Consider the following 23,621-nt stretch of genomic DNA (forward strand, 5'->3'; position numbering starts at 1 on the left):
AAAATATAGTGATGGTTAAAAATGTATATAAAATACAAAAATAATAACAATTTTTTTATATAAGAAATTATGTATTCATCAATCATAATTGTCTGATGTTAAATGTAATTTTATAAGTAGTTTCGGTCAATCGAAAAATGTATGTTTTTCATAAGAAATTTATGTATTTATACATCATAATTGTATCATGTTTTTTTTTGTAAAAAAAAAATATTAATAGCAATTTTTTTAGTATAATTATTAAATTTTATCATAAAAAATTGCTAACATTTTTTTGATAATTGAAGTTTTTAATATCTTTTATTATACTTTAATAGTATCTTTAATTATAATTAATATATTATATATATTTTTAAAAATAACATAAAAAAATAAATAATGTTCATAGATAAAACTATATTTAGTATTATTATATAGTATTATTGTTAGTAGTTTAGATTAATGAAGCAATTCTGACAATAAGTTAATTATTTGATTTATTGATCAATAAATAATTCATTAAAATATATAATTATTTGGTAATTATTTAATTATACGGTAAAAGAAGTGTGTAGGTTTTCCAAGAAGTTGTGGAGGCAGGTCATAATGAATTTGGTTTTATCAATATGTTAATGAATGGTTTGCAATAAATAAAATTATTAAAATAGGGTTTTTAGTAAAAGGTATAATAGGTTTTTTTAGTAAAACTTATAATAGGTAATTATGGTACTACCTCTTAATGATTATAATAAGAAATTTTATATTATAGGCTTTTTATATATTTTACCTGTAATATATTAGTTGACATAGTATATTTTTATTTGTAATTGAATTCGGGAAAGAAAAAAAATTGATGTAATTGAAATGAATATTATAATTAAAAAAATTATTTAATATTATATTAAATAATTATTTCTCTTAATTTTTTTACAAATAAGATAGTTATTTTATAATAAAGAGTAAGTTTTTAAAAAATGGACTCTCTATTTTCATATATATTTTAGAATATTTTTTTTACAAATAAGATGGTTATTTCATAAATAGATTGTTTTATCATTTTTTTTAAGATAAATTTTGTTTATTTAGGTCTCATTTACCATTACCCATAAATTTATTATGGGTATAATGAATTTATTACAATAAATATATTTATTATAATAAATATATTTACCATTACCCATATTAAAAGTCGACTAATATAATTTTATAATTAGTATTAAACAAAAACTATACTGACAAATGAAATAAAAAGATATGACACAAAAGGATCTCACTCTATTTAATACAAAATAAATATATCATTATTGGCCCCATATCACATAGATAAATAATATTATGATAGTAGTTATTATAATAGTAGATGAATAATTTCTTAAAAAACAGTAACAAGCAAATATTAAAAAAGACTGGTTAATTATTATCACCTAAAACTACATATTCATATTTTCTTAAAATTTTCTATAAAATGAATTTAGCCTTGTTGATACAACTAATAATTACCTACAATTACCTATAAAATGAATTATTATCACCTAAACTCAATCACAACTAATTAAAAAAGATGATTAATTATTATCACCTACAACTAATACCTACCTCTATTGGGTCCTTTGAAGAGCATGAATTGATTTATTATAACAATCAATTAATAGATTTATTATAAATGCTCTCATTTTTTTTGTGAGTATCGTAGGTTATTATAATAGTAAATGTCATAGTTAAAAATAAATATATTTTCTTTTCTTAAATAAATATTATAATTATAATTATAATTATAATTACTAAAAGTTCAGATTTTAATTTGCATATATATAGTATTAAGTTATTATGTCAAATTACAAATATTATTTTATAATTCATTAGTTATTATTATTATTGATGATGATCGATTTGATTATACCATGGTCTCAAAATTTTGTTGTTTTGTAATTTAGAGAATTGTGTTGAAAACATATTAACTTAAATATATTTAGTCTTCCTATCACTATATAGCCATAATAAATAAAAAATAAAGATAATAATAATTTGAAGGGTTGTGAATGTAAGAGAATGATTGCAAAATGGTGTTGAAATTGGTTTATGCACATGAAACGTGATGGTGAGCCGCCAAAAACGCATTGGAAGTGGAATAGTTCAACATTTTTTTTCACGTGAATAACAACAATGAGTGTATCAATTGTATTTGCCCTCATTAAATGTGATATTTCAAACTTCTCAATTATCAATAGTTATTGTATTTTATTATTTTGATTATTTTAGTTTAATTATTTAAAACTACTAATGGGAAATATAATAATTAAAATTGAGAATAACTATCTATAATAAACTAAATACAACTTCTAGATAATAACAAATTCTACAACTAATAGTGAAAACTACTCAAGACAAAATTGAATTGAATAGTAAGAAATTAATCAATTGTATAAAAAAATAATTATTAATTAAAATTATTAAAGTATTATTAATTAATAAATTAATAAAGTAAATTAAAATTATTAAAGTATTATAGGTAATGCATATCCAATTATGAAAGTCAAAACTACATGCAGTTTCCAATGAACTTATAGCATTATAGATGAAATTATGAAATTATTCTTACCAAGATCTTTTGGCTTAAGTGTTATATGTAGATTAAAGGATAACGCATGTGTGTTGGAAATTGTAAGCAATAGTTGTTTCATATGAATCTACTTTTAATATAATAAAGTACAATACATATGAAATTCTTTCAATATCCCTCTAATCTTTCAATTTGAGGGTGATAATCGGGGACACAACAGTAATTGGATCTCCTTTAATATTTTAATTAAAAATATATATTCCTTAATCATTGCATACCCTTTCAATTGTCCATTTTATTTTCCATCATTAATACTAACGTGAGGAAAGGTATTGGAATTGTGCAAATCTTCTTGGTTACAGCAAAACCAATTCAACACTTTTTCAATTTTTACACGTTTCTTCATTCCAATACACACATTTTTCATCTCTTTCCCTCTCCCTCTCTCAGACAAAACTTAACCCTACTTTCTTTCTTTCTTTCTTCCATTTTCACTCCTCTCTCTTTTTCCTTCAAACCCTTGAACCACCGCCTGTTTACGGCCACCACACATCCGCCAACACTGTCACTCCGCTGCGCGGGACCAAACAACAACCACCACTTTCAGATTATACGCGATTATTTCTCTTTTCCTTTCACTCTATTGATTTCAGGGTTTGTGCTTCTAATCCTCATTGTTTTGATTTTCGATTTTAGGTTTTGCCATCAAAAAACATGTCTTATTGCTTATTTCTGACCACTGTGAATCGTATCCCTTGCAAGCTTATTATAAGGTATGTTTCTATCATGGTTTGTAACGACTTGATTTCGTTTTTACATTTTGCATCATTTTTTGTTCATTTTTGTTGTTTCTCTGTGTGATGTAGAGTATTTGAAAATAGAAAACACTCAGATCCTGCAACAACAAACAAATTACATGAGTTTCAATTTTTCAATCTCTTCTTATTGTTGATTTAAGGGTATCTCATCACATACCTTACTGATTTTTCAATTTCTTATTATTTATTTTTATTTTTCTATTTCATTATTTAATTGTTCTTCCATTTTTGTAGTTGTCTTTGGCTCTACTGTGAATATAATAAAGTACAATACATATGAAATTCTTTCAATATCCCTCTAATCTTTCAATTTGAGGGTGATAATCGGGGACACAACGGTAATTGGATCTCCTTTAATATTTTAATTAAAAATATATATTCCTTAATCATTGCATACCCTTTCAATTGTCCATTTTATTTTCCATCATTAATACTAACGTGAGGAAAGGTATTGGAATTGTGCAAATCTTCTTGGTTACAGCAAAACCAATTCAACACTTTTTCAATTTTTACACGTTTCTTCATTCCAATACACACATTTTTCATCTCTTTCCCTCTCCCTCTCTCAGACAAAACTTAACCCTTCTTTCTTTCTTTCTTTCTTCCATTTTCACTCCTCTCTCTTTTTCCTTCAAACCCTTGAACCACCGCCTGTTTACGGCCACCACACATCCGCCAACACTGTCACTCCGCTGCGCGGGACCAAACAACAACCACCACTTTCAGATTATACGCGATTATTTCTCTTTTCCTTTCACTCTATTGATTTCAGGGTTTGTGCTTCTAATCCTCATTGTTTTGATTTTCGATTTTAGGTTTTGCCATCAAAAAACATGTCTTATTGCTTATTTCTGACCACTGTGAATCGTATCCCTTGCAAGCTTATTATAAGGTATGTTTCTATCATGGTTTGTAACGACTTGATTTCGTTTTTACATTTTGCATCATTTTTTGTTCATTTTTGTTGTTTCTCTGTGTGATGTAGAGTATTTGAAAATAGAAAACACTCAGATCCTGCAACAACAAACAAATTACATGAGTTTCAATTTTTCAATCTCTTCTTATTGTTGATTTAAGGGTATCTCATCACATACCTTACTGATTTTTCAATTTCTTATTATTTATTTTTATTTTTCTATTTCATTATTTAATTGTTCTTCCATTTTTGTAGTTGTCTTTGGCTCTACTGTGAAATTTCTCCATCTTTGGCTCTACAAATTTAGTTTGTGAAAATATTATAAATGTATGCTTGAAAATTGATATGAAGAGAAAGCAAATTAAAAGATATCTCATTCATGTTTTTTAACTTCATAGATTGCAATCATGGTGTTTGGAACAAACTTCATAGGTAAAGCAAACTGGAAGCCCTTACTTTCGGTAAAGCCTTTCCATCATTGGTGTTTATTTGTCTTAAATATCTTAACCACTTTTGTATTTGTCTAAAAACTTCATCTAACTTGGCTACACAAGAAGGTCCCTATGTGACATATATTGGCATCCCTTAAAGTAATGACATAATACATGAATGAACAAGAAGTGATTTTGGATATGGCTTCACTACAAACTTTTTGATTTTTTTCCTTACCTTTTCTTTTCCAGGTCAACAAAATGATGCAAACACTCTAACATTTTCTCAATATGATGCAATTGTTGCTGAACCTGAACAAGAACCAAAATCATATGGAAACTCACCACTTCCCTTAGCTGTAGATAGAACAAGAAGAAAAGATCCTTTAGATGGCTTCATTGTATACACTAATGAATGGAATATAAGTGACCACCATTATTGTGTTGTAAGTAACTTCATTCAACCCTTACTCTTTTTGTTCTTTTTTAGTTTCATGTTTTGTAGTATGAACATAGTTAGGTTTTTTTAAAGTGATTTTGGTTTTCTTCACTCAAACTTGAACTTTTTTATATTTGGTCTTATGTTGAACAAACTTGAACTCTTTGAAACTTCAATTAAGTTCTTTCTCCATTCATTTGTTCATAAATATTGAAATATCTAAGTCCTTCTAATTTACTTTAGCATAGTTAATCTTAACCTTTTTGGACCCTCACTAACACACCTCAATTTGAATATTTATATATCATACTTCAACTAATATATATATGTTTGTGCCAACCATCTATAAGTTTTGATTTTCAATACTCCTACCTCATTCCGTTGTCAAACTAAAAAATGTTATATGCAGTTCTTTTTGGCACTGAGTTGAATTACATGAGCTGAACTTAAGAATATTTGCAGTTCTTTTTGCCACATTTAGTAAATCCTTTCAAATCTTTTCAAAGTATTTTTATATATTTAAATGATTATGGAGACCAGAATTTTAATTCAAATTCAAAAATTTTGATTCAGAATGTTTTTTATATGTTACTTTATTGATTGTATTTTGAGTTTGTTTTATTGGTTTTTGTTGAAGGGGATTTGAAGAAAATGTTGTCAGGACCAATTGGATTACATAATCAAGATCAAAAGTTGTTTTACAAAGACAAATAAAGAGATTCAAAGGCTTTTTTTGACATAGTTGGTGTAAAGAGATTCCAATTAAATTAAGCTTGATGCGACTATTGACAATATATTTACCACTTGAAGGACATCTTGCAGAATGTAGTTTGTTGCTGTTAGTTAAATCCTTTCCCTTTATCAAAGTACACAAATATTTGGAAAAGTAAGCTGAAGATGGTTTAACTATATTAAAAATAATATATGCGGTTGGTTTACACTATAAACTATGTTAAAAATGTATTTCGTTTAATGTATTTAACAACTGCAGTTGAGATACTTTCATTTCATGCAGCATGTTGTTTTAATTTTAACTAAAAAATTATAAGAATCCTAATTGAATACTTAGCTAAAGTAATGCAACTGCTGCAACACCACAATGAAAAAATGATACATATAAATATATGAATGCGTTTAAATGGACTGATTTTAATATCACTGGCAATACATCACAATGAAACAAACTCAACATTCAAAGTGACGAACCATATGCACTCAAGTGATGTTCTATGAAAAGAAGCTTTAGCTTACTTTACCTGCAACAGTCCCTATAACATTAAATTCATGTCACTGTCAAGAAGACAAGCTGGAATGGCAGCATTGCCATATTTTCCATCTTTCATGTTTTTAGCATAGAAAAAAGTATATTGGAGTGTAATAGAGTCAAAAACCAATCACTTTCAATGGTTAAAAAAGCGGTTCCCCAGGTCAACTATACTACATAGGTCTGCTAAACCCACCAGACCTGTTAAAAAAGCGGTTCCCCAGGTTAAAAATTAGTCACTTTCACTTGGAGATGGAGAAGGTAGAAGCTATCTATGCACACAACTTTTTGACAATTTCGGTTTGATACCTTCAAAAAGCTACACGACATTCTAGCTAATCAATTTCAAACTTCACACTAACCAAGCCATTGCCTAACATGGATGTATTGATGGGAAGCAACTTTCTACTTCAAAAGAATGTTGCTTTTTATTGTTCAAACGTGAAATATTAAACTAATTTACTTAGCAACACTTTAAAATTGCTCTTTCTTTTTAAATAAAATAAGAAATTGCTTCTTCTTAGCCAAGATATCAACAACCAATTATTTGGTCACCCTTTCTCTTAGCATCAACATACACTTTTATTTGTGATTAAGTTTCATAAAACTTTTAATACCACTACAATAGGAAGGAAAACTATAGTAATAAGCTAAAATTAAAACAATAGTTATATATATATATATATATATATATATATATATATATATATATATATATATATATATATATATATATATATATATATATATATATATATATATATATATATATATATATATATATTTATATATTAATCCGTCCAATTTGAGTTTAACTACATAAACTTACTTTTGATTCTATATATTATAGAAATAAAAAATTGTATTTCTTATAAAAAATCAAAACATATACGTTTTTTTCTTATCCGTGTGTATAAGCAATCTTCATTTCCCGTGCTTTCACTATTTTTCTTCTACTTCATTATTTTTTATTTCAATTTTCAACTCCATCTTTTCTCCACAATCAATTCATTGTAACCTGTACTTAATTATTTTTATAGTAATTTAAATTAACTTATGATTTTTTATAGGATCACTATAAATAATGGTTAATTGGATTTATCATTCTCTTTAATATTTTTTTTTTTATAAATGATGTTTTATCAAAATTTATATCATTAAAATAATATTTTATGATCATTATGGATTTATATCATTAAATCATTGATCACAAAAAATTTATATCATTAATTTATACCATTAAAATATGTCATACGATCACTTTGAATTTGGTAGTATATTTATCAACATTCATTTTTTATTATTCTGTTTATCTCATAAAAAATGTCATATTTTGTATCATACAGTTCATCTGTAAATGAGCACCTTTTGTTGGTTGGATTTATCAGAAAAGTAGTTTTGCTTTTATTTTTATTGTACTAAAAAATATTAATACTTTTTATTTTTTTAGAAGGTTTTAGTATTATTTTGTGCCTTTTATATTTATTTATTGTTTCATTCCATATATGGTAACCTTTCAACTATCCATTTTTTTCCATCATTATTACACGCCAAAAACTTTTTTTGGAATTGTGCAATCTTCTTTGGAATACTGCAAAACCTCTTCCACGCTTCTTCTATATAATTATAACTATACATGATGTGATATCTAATGGTTTATTAAAAAATTTTACAATGCAGACATCTAAATTGTGTTCATATGATAGATGTTTTTTTAATCTTATTATAAAAAAATTTAAATTTAAATAAATTACTTTTTTATAATTATATATATATATATATTTCTAAAATTTAAGAGATTCAAAAAATTTTAAGATTATAAAATCGTATCATTTGAATCATTAAAAATGTGTAAAATCAGATTAAATAATAATAAATGTTCTAAATTTTTCTACCAATTTATTTTTAAAATTGAAAAAATCAAATGAATGAATAATAAATCTCCATATAAATATATAAAAAAATTTATGTGTGTTTATATTAAGGGATAATAGTGCATATTTTAAAACCGTATTCTTAATTCTAAAATAATTATCTTATTTGTGAAAGTATCTCTTCACATTTGAATTGGTCCCTTAAACTGACTTATCCCATAATTTATATTTTAAAATAATTCATTTAACAATATTATTATTTTTTATAAGATAATGAATTAATTATTGAATATTTACTGTCATGATGTTTTGCCCAATTTATTATCTCAAAATACTCCTTTTGTAGTCTAATTTGTTAATATCTTTCGTTTTTAATTGTCCAATCTTGGGTAATAATGATAAAATTAAATTGCATAAGAAAATAGGTTGCAATAAATTCTTCTTTTTTCATTGCAAGTTATTCCACCCAACCATTATCTATAGTAATGATGGCTATTCATAATAATGATGGCGTATAGCATGCATGTGTCACTAGCGTGTAGTAAACTTTTCATACAATGTTTAACTCTTGGTTTTTCTTCCCATTAAATAAAACTATTTTTTTGTTTATTTTATTTTATATAAAAAACTTCTCTAAATATAATTTGAGTTGAGTATGTGGGGTAAACCGCCCTGTTTAACTCGGTCCACGTAAATCCATAAATTAATCGAATTTAGCTTTATTTATCTGCAATTATTAACATTTTCTAAGTAGAAATTTAAAAAATAGGAGAAATTTGCATATAACGCAACACAAAATATTTATTCTACTTCTCTAACTATAATGGGTTAATTATGATAAAATGTTAACATTTATACTAAAGAAATTGCTACTAATATTTATTTTTTTATAATAAAAAAACATGATAAAATTATGATTGATAAATACATAAATTTCTTATGCAAAACATACATTTTCGCCGGGCTGAAACTTCTTATAAAATTACATTTATGAGACAATTATGATTGATGAATACACAATTTCTTATATTTATTTATTATTTATAACATTGTGTTATCCGTGCGAACGCACGGGTAGATACTACTCAGGATAGATTTATACGATATTGTATGATGCATGCGAACGCACGGATAAATGACTAATTTATTTTTTATTTTTTTACTAAAGTATATAACTCTAAGTAGATTAAATTAATATTTATATGACAATTATAATTTCAAATGTTTTTTCACTTTAATTTGCGTATCTTTTATATATATTTATTAACAATCGTTATATATTTATTTATTGCTTCATTAATCTAAACTACTAACAATAACACTATATAATTATACTAAATATAGTTTTATGTATAAATATTATTTATTTTTTTATGTTATTTTTTTAAATATATATAATATATTAATTATAATTAAAGATACTATTAAAGTATAATAAAAGATATTATAAACTTCCATTATCAAAAAAATGTTAGCAATTTTTTATGATAAAATTTAACATTTATACTAAAAAAATTGCTATTAATATATTTTTTTTTACAAAAATAATATGATACAATTATGATGTATAAATACATAGATTTCTTATGAAAAACATACCTTTTTCGATTGACAGAAACTATTTGTAAAATTACATTTAACATGAGACAATTATGATTGATGAATACATAATTTCTTATATAAAAAAATTGTAATTCTTTTTGTATTTTATATACATTTTTAACCATCACTATTATATTAATTTACTATTTATAATGACATTGTATGAACCGTGTGAACGCACGGGTAAATGATTTCTTAATTATTTTCTTTATTTTTCTACTCAAATATACATTTTTCGACGGGACAAAGCTACTTAATGTGTATATATTTTATTTACATTTTTAACCATCATTATATTATATTTATTTACAACTGTGATAGATAAATGCTTAATTATTTCCTTTATTTTTTATATGTACATATTAACCTATAACTGATATTTTTGGAAAAATAAATCTATTAAATATATTGAAATTTTTATTTAAAATAAGTAAAAAGATTTATGAGTGACAATAAACAAAATTTGGACAAAAAAGTTTGGTACCTGTTACCAAATCAAATAAATATAATCACATATATTATATTTATTTATTATTTATAATATTGTGCAATACGTGTGAACGCACGGGTAGATGACTACTCACGATAGATTATAGCTATATTGTATAATGTGTGCGAACGCACGGGTAGATGACTACTTAATTATTTTATTTATTTTTTCTACTAAACTATATATTTCTAACTAGATTAAATTAATATTTATTTGACAATTATAATTTCAATTATTTTTTATTTTTAATTTGTGTATCTTTTATATATATATATATATATATATATATATATATATATATATATATATATATATATATATATATTAACCATCGTTATATATTTATTTATTGTTTATATCGACTTTACGTGACTCGTGCGGGCGCACGGGTCCTTTACTAGTAGTAATAATAGTGCATGCAAAAGAAACGGCTGACACGTTTTTCCTAGGCTAGCCATACCATAGCATTACTGCATATATCTCAATGTAATACCAAATCAACAAAATATCTTTAACCAACTTTGTAAGCAACATATCAATATAATTATTTAGAATGAATTGGAACTGCTGGAACTGGGAAAGGGAGGGAATTAACAGGAAATTAGGACTTTATTAAATTAGAAATGCAAAAAAATTTAAATAGTCCAATATTTTCAATACAAAAAATTATAAGATAAAAAAGAGAAACAAAGATAGAATGACATAGTAGTGAAAATCATATATCTCACCAAAAAAATAAATAAACAATTAAATCATTCTACTTGTGTGTATATCAAACAGAGTAATGGAAAAAACAATCTGGAGTGATATAAACAAAAACCACAATGCTCCCCTCCTGATTCAAAAACTATTTTCTATCAAAAAATAATAATCAAACCTTTAGCAAACACCACTATATAAAGTCCAACTCTTTCCTTAAAAAAAAAAAACATAACTTTTTAAACAATGTCTACAGAGGAAAAACATACGGGTAAAAATCAATGTTGAAAAATATAAGTAATTTGGGAACTCAAAAATCTTAGATAAGACAATATCTTCAGTCTTCCCCGTGCTCTATCTCTTCGATCTATAAAATTGTTAAGCAAAGTGAAAACCTTTTAAACTGCATATAAGCAAACATAACTTAATTTGAAGCATTAAACCTAAGAAAAGAAAAGGAATGACAAATAAAAAACAAAGAATCTCAAGGAGGAGAAAAGAAAGATTGAAAATGAAAAAGTAAACAGAGTAAATCTTACCGAAAATAAATCGAACATTAAACCTGAGAAATTTTCCTAAAGTAATTCAAACTTGCTATAATATTGATGAAAGTTCTGAATTAAAATTCATGACAGCAACTTGGAAAAATAACTCTCCAATATCAAGACAGCAACACAAATCCATCCAGAAAACACGATCAACATTAATAAAAAACTGTAACAACATGTAACAGTACAATATATATTTTAACAGCGTGCATATACCTGAAAAATTGAAAAAAAAATCAAAAAATGCAAGCATGTAAAGTTTAGAATTCAGATCTGAAAAATCCAAAAATGCAAAGTTTAAATCTCACCCAGTACCCTTTATTGAAGGACATCGGCCTTTTGAGTCATTTATTCTATGAATCGAAGTGCTTTTGCGTCTTTACCGAAATTGTTGTATCCACAACCATGTTCAAAGAAATGATAAAATTCGGGGTTAGATAAAGAACGATAACCTAAAGTTGAAAAATTGAAGAAAAAATTATCAATTGAATTTTGTAGTTTGATAACATAATTGATTGTTATTATTATTGAATAAAAAAGAAGATACCTTTTGATTTGCAACTTGATAATGATTTTAGAAATTAAAGAAAAACTATGAATGGAAGATGCAGGATTTTGACGAACCTTCAATGTGTGGAGAATGAAATTAAGGAATGAAAGGGACATGTTAAAATCGATGGGGGTAATAGAATAGGAAGATGAGCCAAATGTAATGGTTTGTAATTTAGGGTTTGCCGGTTGAAATCAAAAGCCATAATATATATAGATCAATGAGAGAAAGTTTAAGGGTTTTTAAAAAACCAAAGAGAAAAAGCGTGGAGGAGGTTTTGCTGTATCCAAGAAGATTTGCACAATTCCAATACAAAGGCCTCACGTTAGTATTAATGATGGAAAATAAAATGGACAATTGAAAGGGTATGCAATGATTAAGGAATATATATTTTTAATTAAAATATTAAAGAAGATTCAATTACCGTTATGTCCCCGAATATCACCCTCAAATTGGTGATTAGAGAGATAATGAAAGAATTTCATATGTCATGTACTTTATCATATTAAAAGTAGATTAAAAAATTAAAATTTGAAGTATCGATAATTTAATATCGATTCAACAATCACAAAATGCAACACGGTGAATATTCCTAAAAGACAAAACTATGACATGCATATGATTTTATTATTATTATTTTTGGACGAAATGCATATAAAACTTTTATACGCACCTCACTAGTCCAAGTTTTTATCTTTTTAATATGTTGGCGTCAAAGTTCAACATTTTTTGGTTAACATTTTTATTGTTGACTAGAAACTAAAAAAAGGAAGAAAAAAAAATTCTCTCAATTAAATTAACAATCTCTGAAATGTTCTTTATATTATTTATTTTATAAAATATAAAATATGATTCGACACTATGTGACACTTTATATTACACCTCAACTCACGACTAATGCTGGTTTAACATTTTTAGTGTTGGCTAATAAAAAACATTTTTAGTGGACATGAGCTATACTTTTTAAGAGTTTATACGGAATTTTTTTTATAAATACTTCAATTTTAAGACTTTATTGTTCTAAAAATACAGATGCAAGCTTTTCAAAATTTTAAGTATTTATTTTCATAGTTTCTAATTTTTCTTTTATAATTTTAATAAGGGTTAAATACGTTTTTAGTCCCTATAAATATGTGACCCTGCATTTTTAGTCCCTATAAAATTTTCCTTCAATAAATGGTCATTCTAAAATTTTTATGCATGCTATTTCAGTCCCTATTATTTTTTAAAATTTTAAAAACTGTTTAATTACCCTTTAATTTTTAAATTTTTGAATAAATTTTTTTTATATATATTTAGAATACTGTAAAATATTTATTTATCAAGTTTTAGAATTTTTTAAAACAAGAAGAATTAAATATGAATTTTTTAAATTTCAAAAAATAATGATAAAAGTAATGAAAATTTTAACTTGGAAATTAAATTTTGAGTTTCTTTTTTTTCCAGGAACTTTTTAAAACATTATGAACATGTCTGCAAAATAATCATTCTAAAATACACATTGGATTGACAGTAGGGACTGAAACTAGGTCCATAATAATTTTATAAAGACCATTCATTGAAAGAAAATTTTATAAAGACTAAAAATGCAGGGTCGCATATTTATAGGGATTAAAAACGTATTTAACCCTTTTAATAAATTTATTTTTGAAACTATTGTTTTTTAATTTATACTTTATCCATGTTTTACATTTCAAGACATTTATTTTGAAGTCATTTATATTTGATTTTTAACGTTATTTTTATGATCCTTCCAAATATATTAAATTTTAATTTTAATTTTTAAAATTTTTTTTCAACCCTAGTTTCTTTAAAGTTTTCCCTCAGCATCATTAGTCCTCTCGATTAACTTCTGTTGACGGAAGACGATGTGATACATCATATGGCATTTTTTTTACTGACGTGCACATGATAATGTCAGCGTGACAAATTTGCTGACATGACGTGCCACATGACAATTTTGACCATTTTATATTATTAAAATTAATTAAATATATAGACAATAATTTCATCGATAAGTTAATCACGTAAAAATAAATAAGATGAAGATTTATGGAGAATCTCATGCTTTCTCAAAAGATGAATATCATAGCTTAAACGTAAAAATGTCACTAATTTTATGTATCATATATACTATGAGATAGTAATTATATTTTTTTAATGTACAAATATCTTATAAATATAATCGAATTTTTGAAAGGTAAATATTCTTCAAATACATAATTAAGACACTATATTTCTCTCTTTAACACAAACAGCGTGATGCGAGGCATACCTAATCATCTTCTTCATCTTAAAACAAAAATTAAGTTAAAGCTTAGTTCGATATTAGCCTGATATTAAAATCTCTCAGGTTATTGGTTAGTTCAGGGTAAAACCAAGATTTAAGATTTGTCAACTCAGCGCGTCTTAAGAGTTTACAAAATTTGTTTAGAAGCTTGAAGATTATCGACTCTAAGATTCTCGTGGAAATGAGATTAACCACTCCGATCTGCCATTTGGAGGGAAGATTCACCGTTTCACTTCACCCCGCTATATATTGTTTGGTTGAAAGTCAACCATAAACTTCAATTTTTCTTGTATAAGGAGAGTGTATGAGTATAACCTACCAAAAACTCTCAAATTTATTGGATACTCTCAAGAACAATTCTTGGGGAGATGAGTCGGTCTTTTTGTTTGATCGAACCTCTATAATTCTAGGCGTTCTCTTTTGCTAAACTCTTTACTTTATAAATGGAATTTATATTTCCACAATTTATTTTTCCACTGCTTAATATTAAAACTATTTTCAAAATGTTTTCTAAACTCTGATTTTAATCCTCAAAGTTTTTTAAAACCATGTTTTTCCGAACCACACAATTCATCTCCTTGTTGTGGGTGAAGTCACATGTCTAGCATTGTCATCATCAAAATCGAACAACTAATTTTTTTTTAATAGAGTGGTATTCTTCCTTCCGTACCGACTAATCCACCCGAGAGCATACCCTTGAGCATGCCCCACGTAGCCTCCAAAAGTTGGTCCTAGACTCCTTCGAACTCAGGACCTCAAGGGAAACATACCCTTGAGGCCCAAGCACCCTCCCAAATTGAATGCAACTTTGCTACCAACAAACTTTTCTACCTTGAATCACTTTAACAACATCTTCAAGCATATAAATCCACATTTTATTCTTTTTCCCTCGATTGAAAATTAAAACGGAGGTAAAATGTTATGTATTTTTAATTAAAAAAATAAAATAGGAAGACGTTAGTAGTCAAACTAAAATGTAATTTATTTTTTATCTAAAAAAAAAAGGAAGAGGCTTAATTTTTAAGGTTATATTCTGAGTCTTTATACAACTGAGGTAAAAAGCTTGTTTGGAAATGAATATTGACCATGTGTCATTTGCCATTTCTTTTCTTCACAATTACGATATTGGCCAACTAAGTCATGTATTTTAATTTCATGAGGTAATTTATTTTCGAGAATTTAACTTGCCGCTTTCAAAATTATTCCTGCATCCCTCAAAGTTATACTTTTATCATTATACCATTTGTTTAAGATTTTTAATTTTTTAAAAATATATGTTTTTATTGAAAATTTTAAAAAAATATCGGTTTTTTAAAATTTCAGTGAGTTTTTACCAGAAATTTGGAAAAAATTACCAGATTTTTCAAAATTTCCGGTATTTTTTATAAAAAAAAAACTATAATACCATAAATTTGAAATTTTCGGTATAAACCGGAAATTTTAAATTAACTAAAATTTCCGGTATGATGTACCGGAAATTTTCTTATAACTGAAATTTTCGGTATTTTTTGCAAAAAAAAAAAAAAAACTGTGATACCATAAATTTGAAATTTCTAATATGTATCGGAAATTTAAAATTTCCGATATATCAAAAATTTCGAATTTCTAGTATACTGAAAATTCTTTATATCTCAATATTTTTCAACAAGAATAAAATTGAATTAAAAAATATAGAATGTTAGATAAAAAAAGGTTGACAAGTTAATTTTCCCTTATTTTTACGTCAAGTATCTTATTGTCAAGAAGTAACTTATTTTCATTAACTTATATGACTCTTGTTTGAATGTAACCTTCTTTTTTTTTCATTAACTTTTGTTTTTATGAATCATAAGTCCAACATTAAGGTCGATAACTAGAAGATGTGACATTACCTTTGATAATTTGTTCCTCTAGTTTCATTATGGTATCAATTTTAGTTCTCTTCCCTGAACATGTTATCTCTACTTCCTTTAAATTTTCTAAATATTATGGCATGTGCATGTTTTCTTCCCTTGGATCAATTATATGAATTTTCATTATGCTCATATTCATTTAGATTAAATTTTTATTTTGTCTCAACATGGATCTTTCCAACTGTTTTAAAGGATGTTGATGTAACAATGCTCCTTTCAGATTTGTACACTTGCGTCTATTTTCATTTTATTTAAAGGAAAATTCATTTCTATGTGAGGGGTTGACAAAATGGCTCCAAGTAGATTGAGCATCAATATTTTGATTATGAGGTTATTTGTTAAGCTTTCATGGACTATCAACGACTTCACTTAGATTGATCTCAAATAGATGTATGCAACTATTTTCATAAGAACTTTGATAAATATTGTGGCTTTTGTGTTATCTCATGAGAATCCAACTAGAGTTGTATTTTTAGGTTTGAGACTGGATTAAGGTAACTCTAATGGCCTTGCCCAAAATGATGTAGGGCATATTGCTTCGTTGATTAATCTTATTTTTATATTTTAGTTTTCCATGCCTACAAGGATGACTACCAAGTTTCCTTATTGTGTTAATCAACCACCACATAAGTGAGCGCGTATGTGGTGGTTGAGATTTGAATTATTTTTTTTAGGGCTAATAGATGACGTCTTTATGAAAAATCCTCATGATATGAAGTTGATGTACATTTAGTTCGACATCTTCGTCCTTAATTTCTCATATTCCTTTTCTCGGGACTCATTGACCTCCTTCGAGTTTCTAGTGACCACTATCCTTTCCTTCAAGGTCTTGACCTGTCTAAGTTTCAAGGTTAACTTTTTTTCTCTTACACTTATATCTTGACCTCTCTTATGACCGTTTTGTCCTTTTTCTTTAGACCTGCTTTGGTTTTGATTATATTAAAAAGATTTTCTATAATATCCTCTTTTTAACTTTAACGACTTTTTCTATGGAAATAAAACTTGTTGCTCATTTCCTTAACTCGCTTATTGTAAACATGTAATGCATCTGTTAGTGTAATTTTGTTTATCTGAATTAGTTTTTATCGAAGGGGTCCATGAAATCATTGAGAGTTTTTTTTCTTATGCCTTAACATCATCTGACTAATCAAGGTTTTATGGGTTATTAAACTACTCGTGGATTTGGACACGAACATCTCAATCAGTTGTTTTTATTGCTTGATTGATTTCTCTAAGAGATTTGAGAACCATAAGAAAAAAACTCTTTTTTAGGGAGCATGAGAAGTTTTTTGCACATTGGGTATCATACTTTTGTTGAAGTATTATTCAAGTGTTGAATGACTTCAGGTGGTTTCTTGGATCCAATTTTTTGTCGCACTTATTGATTGTTGATATTCAAAAATTTCTTAGTATTGGTTCAACATTGGTTTCATTTGTAAAAGGAAACAATGTTATGTCACTCTTCTTACTCTCCCACATAAGGGATCTTCGATATGACCCCTCGTTTTTGGAGTTTGACTTGGTCATATTGTCGTTGTCATCCTTGGTAAATGAGTTATATGCCAGTGCTTCCATTTTTTTCTCTTTGATCGATATTATTTTTATGATTCTCAATTTTTATGTCCTTTTCTTCCAAGGTGTTCTTTGGAGCTTGATATACGTTGATGTACCTTTTTGGTGAACTAAGAATTTTGACGTATGGAGTTTTCATCTCCATTGACAAGCCTTAATTGATATGGTTAATTTTGATGTTAGAATCGTCTAATATGGATGTTATTGTTTTGATTATGAAGAATCGATTATTTTTTAGATGGTTTCTAGGGAGCTAGACATTTGGTGACCATCATGTTATGGCATTTAAAGGTCTTTGTAAGCTATACCATGTCCCACAGTGGGTACCAATATTATTGTATGTGGTCTTCACGTCTCTTGTTGTATGCTCTTTCTCCAAATGAGAAAGGGCGTATATATAAAGATACTCTAACATCAAAGTAAAATAGAGTATAAGTAAGTTATATGAGAGATGTCAGACGAGTTATCAGATTAGGGGCTGAGTCTAACTCATTTCTATAAAATCAGTTTATTAGGTGAATATTTTTCCAACTTAAAACATATGTCCATAACGCATATTATCCAAAGTGAGACTCATTTGTCTTCACGTGCCTGTTATGACTAAGTCAAAATATATACTTTACGCCTTGATACTTGATAACCTAGATAGATTGAAATCCACTTTTGGATCGAGTCTCTTCATTCATATGCATAATGATGGAGACGTGTATGGTCTTTTAAAACTGTTATCTTAAGACATGCTTATCGTGGGAAAAATGTGATAGGTACTTTCCGCGCCACACTTTCTCCTTTGTATGATGTTTACACTTGAAAATTTCTTTCAATGGACTAAACAATTGTATCCGTTTTCTTTAATGTTATTGATAGATAAATATTTTTAAATACAAAAATATGTTTTAATAACATTTATTCTGTTTATAATTCACACATTTGATTAGAAATAATTTACTACCTCTCATTAAGTAATAATTTTTTTCACTATAATTATTATTTTATTAAATATTACAACTACTATATTTGTATTTATCTCCATTAGATTTTAAATAAAATATTTTTATTATATGCATAGACTAAAATTTGTTTCACTCTTGTTTTCCAACTACTGCCCTTTGGTCCAACCTCTCTCCTCATTTAACTTTCTTTATTAGTCCTTACTCATTCCAAGTTTTTTCCCTTCAACTTTTTTAAGCTTTCGCACACCCTAAAATTTGCTCACATACTAGATATAATGGCACCTTCTATTTCCCTCTCTATCTTATTTCTTCTTTTTCTCCACTTTTCCCTCCAAACCATCTCAGCCAACTCTGAAGGTATGTCTTACATGTTCATCTCTCAACTTTTCCCTTTGCTTTTCAGTTCTATGTTCTTGTAAAGTCAAGTCAACTGTGTTTCTTGTTTCTTGTTTCTTGTGTTTAAGTCTTTTGTTTTGTTTGGTTGGTTGTGTAGGGAATGCTCTTCATACTTTGAGGAGCAGACTTTCTGATCCCAACAATGTTCTGCAGAGTTGGGACCCAACACTGGTTAATCCATGTACTTGGTTTCATGTTACATGTGACGGCAACAACCGTGTCACTCGTTTGTGAGCTTCCATTTCTTCAATACTTTTTATTTTTCTCTCTCTTTTTCATAGTAATTGTGTTTGTTTGGGTTTTGTAATCAATTGTCTCATCTTTGTATTTCAGAGACTTGGGAAATGCTAGTATTTCAGGAACTCTGGGCTCAGAGCTTGGTCATCTACACCATCTGCAGTATTTGTATGTGTTCTTTTTTCTATCTAACTTCGACACGATAGTGATACTGACACGATAGTAACAATGACACAAATTGTTGATTTTTAGGGAATTGTATGGGAATGAGTTAAGGGGAAAGATTCCTAAGGAACTTGGAAAATTGAAAGCACTAATTAGCATGGATTTGTATGATAACAAGTTGGAGGGGAAAATTCCAAAGTCATTTGGCAAGTTGAAGTCATTACGATTCTTGTAAGTGTATAATGCTTATGTTAATTTGCCAAAACTCTTTTCATTTTTTTTCTCCTTTTTCTTCTTCTCTTAGTTCCTAATTTACTCATTGATTTGTATTAATGGATTAGGCGTCTAAACAACAACAAGCTGACAGGATCTATCCCAAGAGAACTCACTCGTCTCAAGAATCTCAAAATCTTGTAAGTTTTTAACGACACACTAACACTGACACGTCCTCACATATTGGTGTCAGACATTAACATGTGTCAAACAATAGAGAAAGGGATGTCGTTGTTTTTGAGCTAACAATTAGTAAAAAAAATTGTCTGATTGATTTCTCAACTGATTATGAATTTCAACTTTGTAGTGATGTTTCAAATAATGATCTTTGTGGAACAATACCAGTAGATGGAAACTTTGGATCCTTTCCAATAAAAAGGTACAAAAACTTTGCTGCTATAACATAAAATACACTTATATATAAAATGCATAACAAAAGTATGATGACAAATTTTGAAGCTATAATAGTAATTGAAATTCCATGACATTTTTTCTGCTCGTTTTTTCAGTTTTGAAAATAACAGACTTGGTGGTCCTGAATTGAAAGGACTTGTTCCGTACGATTTTGGATGCTAAAGAAAGATAGAATTTGGTTATGATGTCACAGCAATGAGGCAACTTAGTTTACTTGTTTCCATATCAATATTTCATCAGCTTGTTTACTTTTATTGATTGCAAAAATAAATAACTGAGAGGGTAAATTGTAATGTGTTTTCCCGTGTTTTATTATTAAATAAAATGGGTTGTAAGAATGGTGAAAAAGACAATCGCATGTATGATGAGTATATGTATTTCGCAAGATGAGAACTCAGTGAAACATCATAAAATGTCGTTCGTATACACTTGGTTTTAAAATCATTTTATATCAGAGGCACCTCATTTGTGTCAAAAATTAGTCCAAATTCTAATCTTCAGATTAATACATGACAACATTTTACTCACTTTGACCATTTATAGTAAGTTAAAAGAAATTTGACACTTTTTAATAAGCTTACATTATAAATCATTTATAAATCAATCTCATAATAAATTATATATAGTTATCATTCAATAGTTAGATCAAAATCAAAGAATATATATATATATATATATATATATATATATATATATATATATATATATATATATATATATATATATATATATATATATATATATATATATATATATATATATATATATATATGTGTGTGTGTGTGAATTTCAAAATTTTAAAATGTCAAAATGTTATAATCAATCCCGCAACAAACCATAATACAAAATGTCAAAATATATAAAGTAAAAGACAACTACTACATATGTTTGACGTTCATGTTCCTCCTCTGACGCTGGTACTGCAATGCATTTTGTGCATATGCTAAGATGGCTTGTAGAGTGGTCATCTAAAGAGTGTCTTCCCCAAACTTGTCTCTAGCTATGACGCCTTTCCCAATAGCAACAATGTGCTAACATATCAGTAACACATCAGCGGCATGGTCCGCCTTTGTTTGCTCCTCCTCTAAGATTTCCTGATGAGATGGCTTCAGGAATCTCCCTTTGCATCTAGTGTCATGTAAGAATGTGTCACTCTATAAAACTATTGGATGTAGTTGTATACCCTACGCGATGGACGAGGAGCTGACACTCGACGTACATCCTCTGGAACAAGACGATCATAATTCGCTGCAAAAATCTCATCAACATCTATGCGGAGAACAGTGGCAGGAGCAACAAAAGTGGGGCCTCTCGATATACTCTAAATATACTCAAATTGCCGCATGACTCGCTCAAGTAGACGGGAGTACATAATTCATTACCCATAGACCAACCATCTAGAGTACAAGGTTATCTCCTCCTAGAGTTGTGTCTCATTGAGATCAGCGTATGATATCTAGTTAATATCATCCAGCGTGATCTGGTCAAGAATAACTCGGAACGGCTCAATCGCCCGATTCCCTATGAGCGGCGGGATGATCTAGCACTCACATGGAAAAGCCTCAGAGTAGTCATTCACATATGCCCAACCGACGAGACATGGAAAATAATGGTGGATATATACATGCCTGAAAATGGTTCAGATAAAATATTAGTAACAATGTAGCTTAGGTTTATAACGTTAATATCAGTAAAGGTGCAAGAAAATTATCGTAAATAGACTATTGTTTTCTATTAACTATCGAGTCTTCCATATACTACCCTCAGCTGGTTTGGAGTAGAAGTACACTAAACAAGAAACCTTCTAGTTGTACTCGTAAATTCTCTCAAATTCAATGAAATGTTTAAGGTAGATAACATTGACATCACACTTTTATCCATAAAAATGGGTGTTCCGACCAAAACCAACAGATATGACCTTAATTAGTGAATCATCACCATCAACATCCACAACTGCAACTAGGTGGTGCTCGTACCGATCCACTAAGAATGAAAATCTAGCATGACATCCTTTAGTGTCATCTAACTCCAATTTGGATTTTCTCAAGTCAGCTCCCAAATAAGTCACCATCATATCCAATGCTTCAGGTCTGCTGGTTCTGGGGTATTAAAATAATTTTCCCGTGATCGCAAGATATAGGAGGCATGATACATCCTCAAGTGTAATGTACATCTCACCGGCCGAAAAATGATATGACGACATCTCTGCGTCTCATATCTCCACAAAAGCAGACAACAATCCATGGTTAACATAACCTATATTGGTCGAAAAGTACAGGTGTGTGTGTGTGTGTTTCCTATGCGAAGGGATGAGACACTCATAGGCCGTAGTAGGTGTGTGTGTTTCTTAGTGTGTTTCCTATGCAAATGAGAAAGCATCACATGTTTCAGAACTTCTACATTGAAACTATTGAAGGACAATCGAAAACCTAAAATCGAAAAGGTGCATTCATAAAAAGGAATAACACACTCACTCCAAATCCTTTTATCTTTGGGGATCAATATGCCTTAGTTATAAGAATGATCCACTTTAAGAAAAGTCCTTTCGAGACTACCTTTTCGGACAAAGATAGAAACGGTTGTCGGAATTGCAGGGTCTACCCAAGAGACACAAACACCCTAATTTGTTTTTTGACACATGTGGCGTACCACTTCCATTACTTAATAAAAAATGGCATGTTACAAGAATGCAAATGACAAAAGAACAAATGTAATGCACCAAGAAACCATATGAATGTTCTACAAAAGATCATGCAATGTCTTACTAAAAGAAAGAAAAATAGACACTATCAACGGTCCAGATTTCCTCCAATAAACACTCAAGTACTCTAGTTCACAAAGGTCGTCATGATAAAGCATGTGAAAAGACATCTAAAGCATGAGATTCATTTAAGGAGTGAATTTCCCATGACAGTGACGTCACATCTCAAATTTGCACTTAAGCCAGACTACGCCTGATAGAAGAGGACAAACAGAATAAAGCTCTTACCCTATAAAACAGAGACAAAGGCTTGGGGAAATTGTTATGAGCTGACCATTAGGCTCAATAGCTACGACCCAAAGAACATACTGATCCACCACGTCACTCGCGAAGCAAAGATGCTATTCTAGTCTAGAGTGCATGTGATCTAAATTCAAGATCTATCATACGAATCTCTGCACCTCATGCCTAAAGATTAGCAAGTTGTTATAACTACCCTACTATATAAAGAGAAACATGTCATTTCTCTGGTACTCCTTCTGTCCCATATTATAAGCA

The 23,621-nt window shown here is 28.1% G+C and overlaps 2 protein-coding genes across 2 annotated transcripts in view; both read left to right on the forward strand.

The window, feature by feature from the left end:
- The window catches only part of LOC131643377 (small ribosomal subunit protein uS14z/uS14y/uS14x), a 47,153-nt gene that overhangs the window by 8,069 nt on the left and 15,463 nt on the right, over positions 1 to 23,621 (forward strand). The window lies entirely within an intron of this gene.
- On the forward strand, positions 18,997 to 20,798 carry LOC131643375 (leucine-rich repeat protein 2-like). The gene is made up of 7 exons (XM_058913583.1): positions 18,997 to 19,234; positions 19,371 to 19,503; positions 19,607 to 19,678; positions 19,763 to 19,906; positions 20,017 to 20,088; positions 20,256 to 20,327; positions 20,458 to 20,798. The coding sequence occupies exons 1-7, from the start codon at positions 19,153 to 19,155 to the stop codon at positions 20,522 to 20,524; spliced, it is 642 nt and encodes a 213-aa protein (XP_058769566.1). The 5' UTR covers positions 18,997 to 19,152; the 3' UTR covers positions 20,525 to 20,798.

The sequence above is a fragment of the Vicia villosa genome, linkage group LG1 (assembly GCF_029867415.1).
Source record: "Vicia villosa cultivar HV-30 ecotype Madison, WI linkage group LG1, Vvil1.0, whole genome shotgun sequence".
Lineage (NCBI taxonomy): Eukaryota > Viridiplantae > Streptophyta > Magnoliopsida > Fabales > Fabaceae > Vicia > Vicia villosa.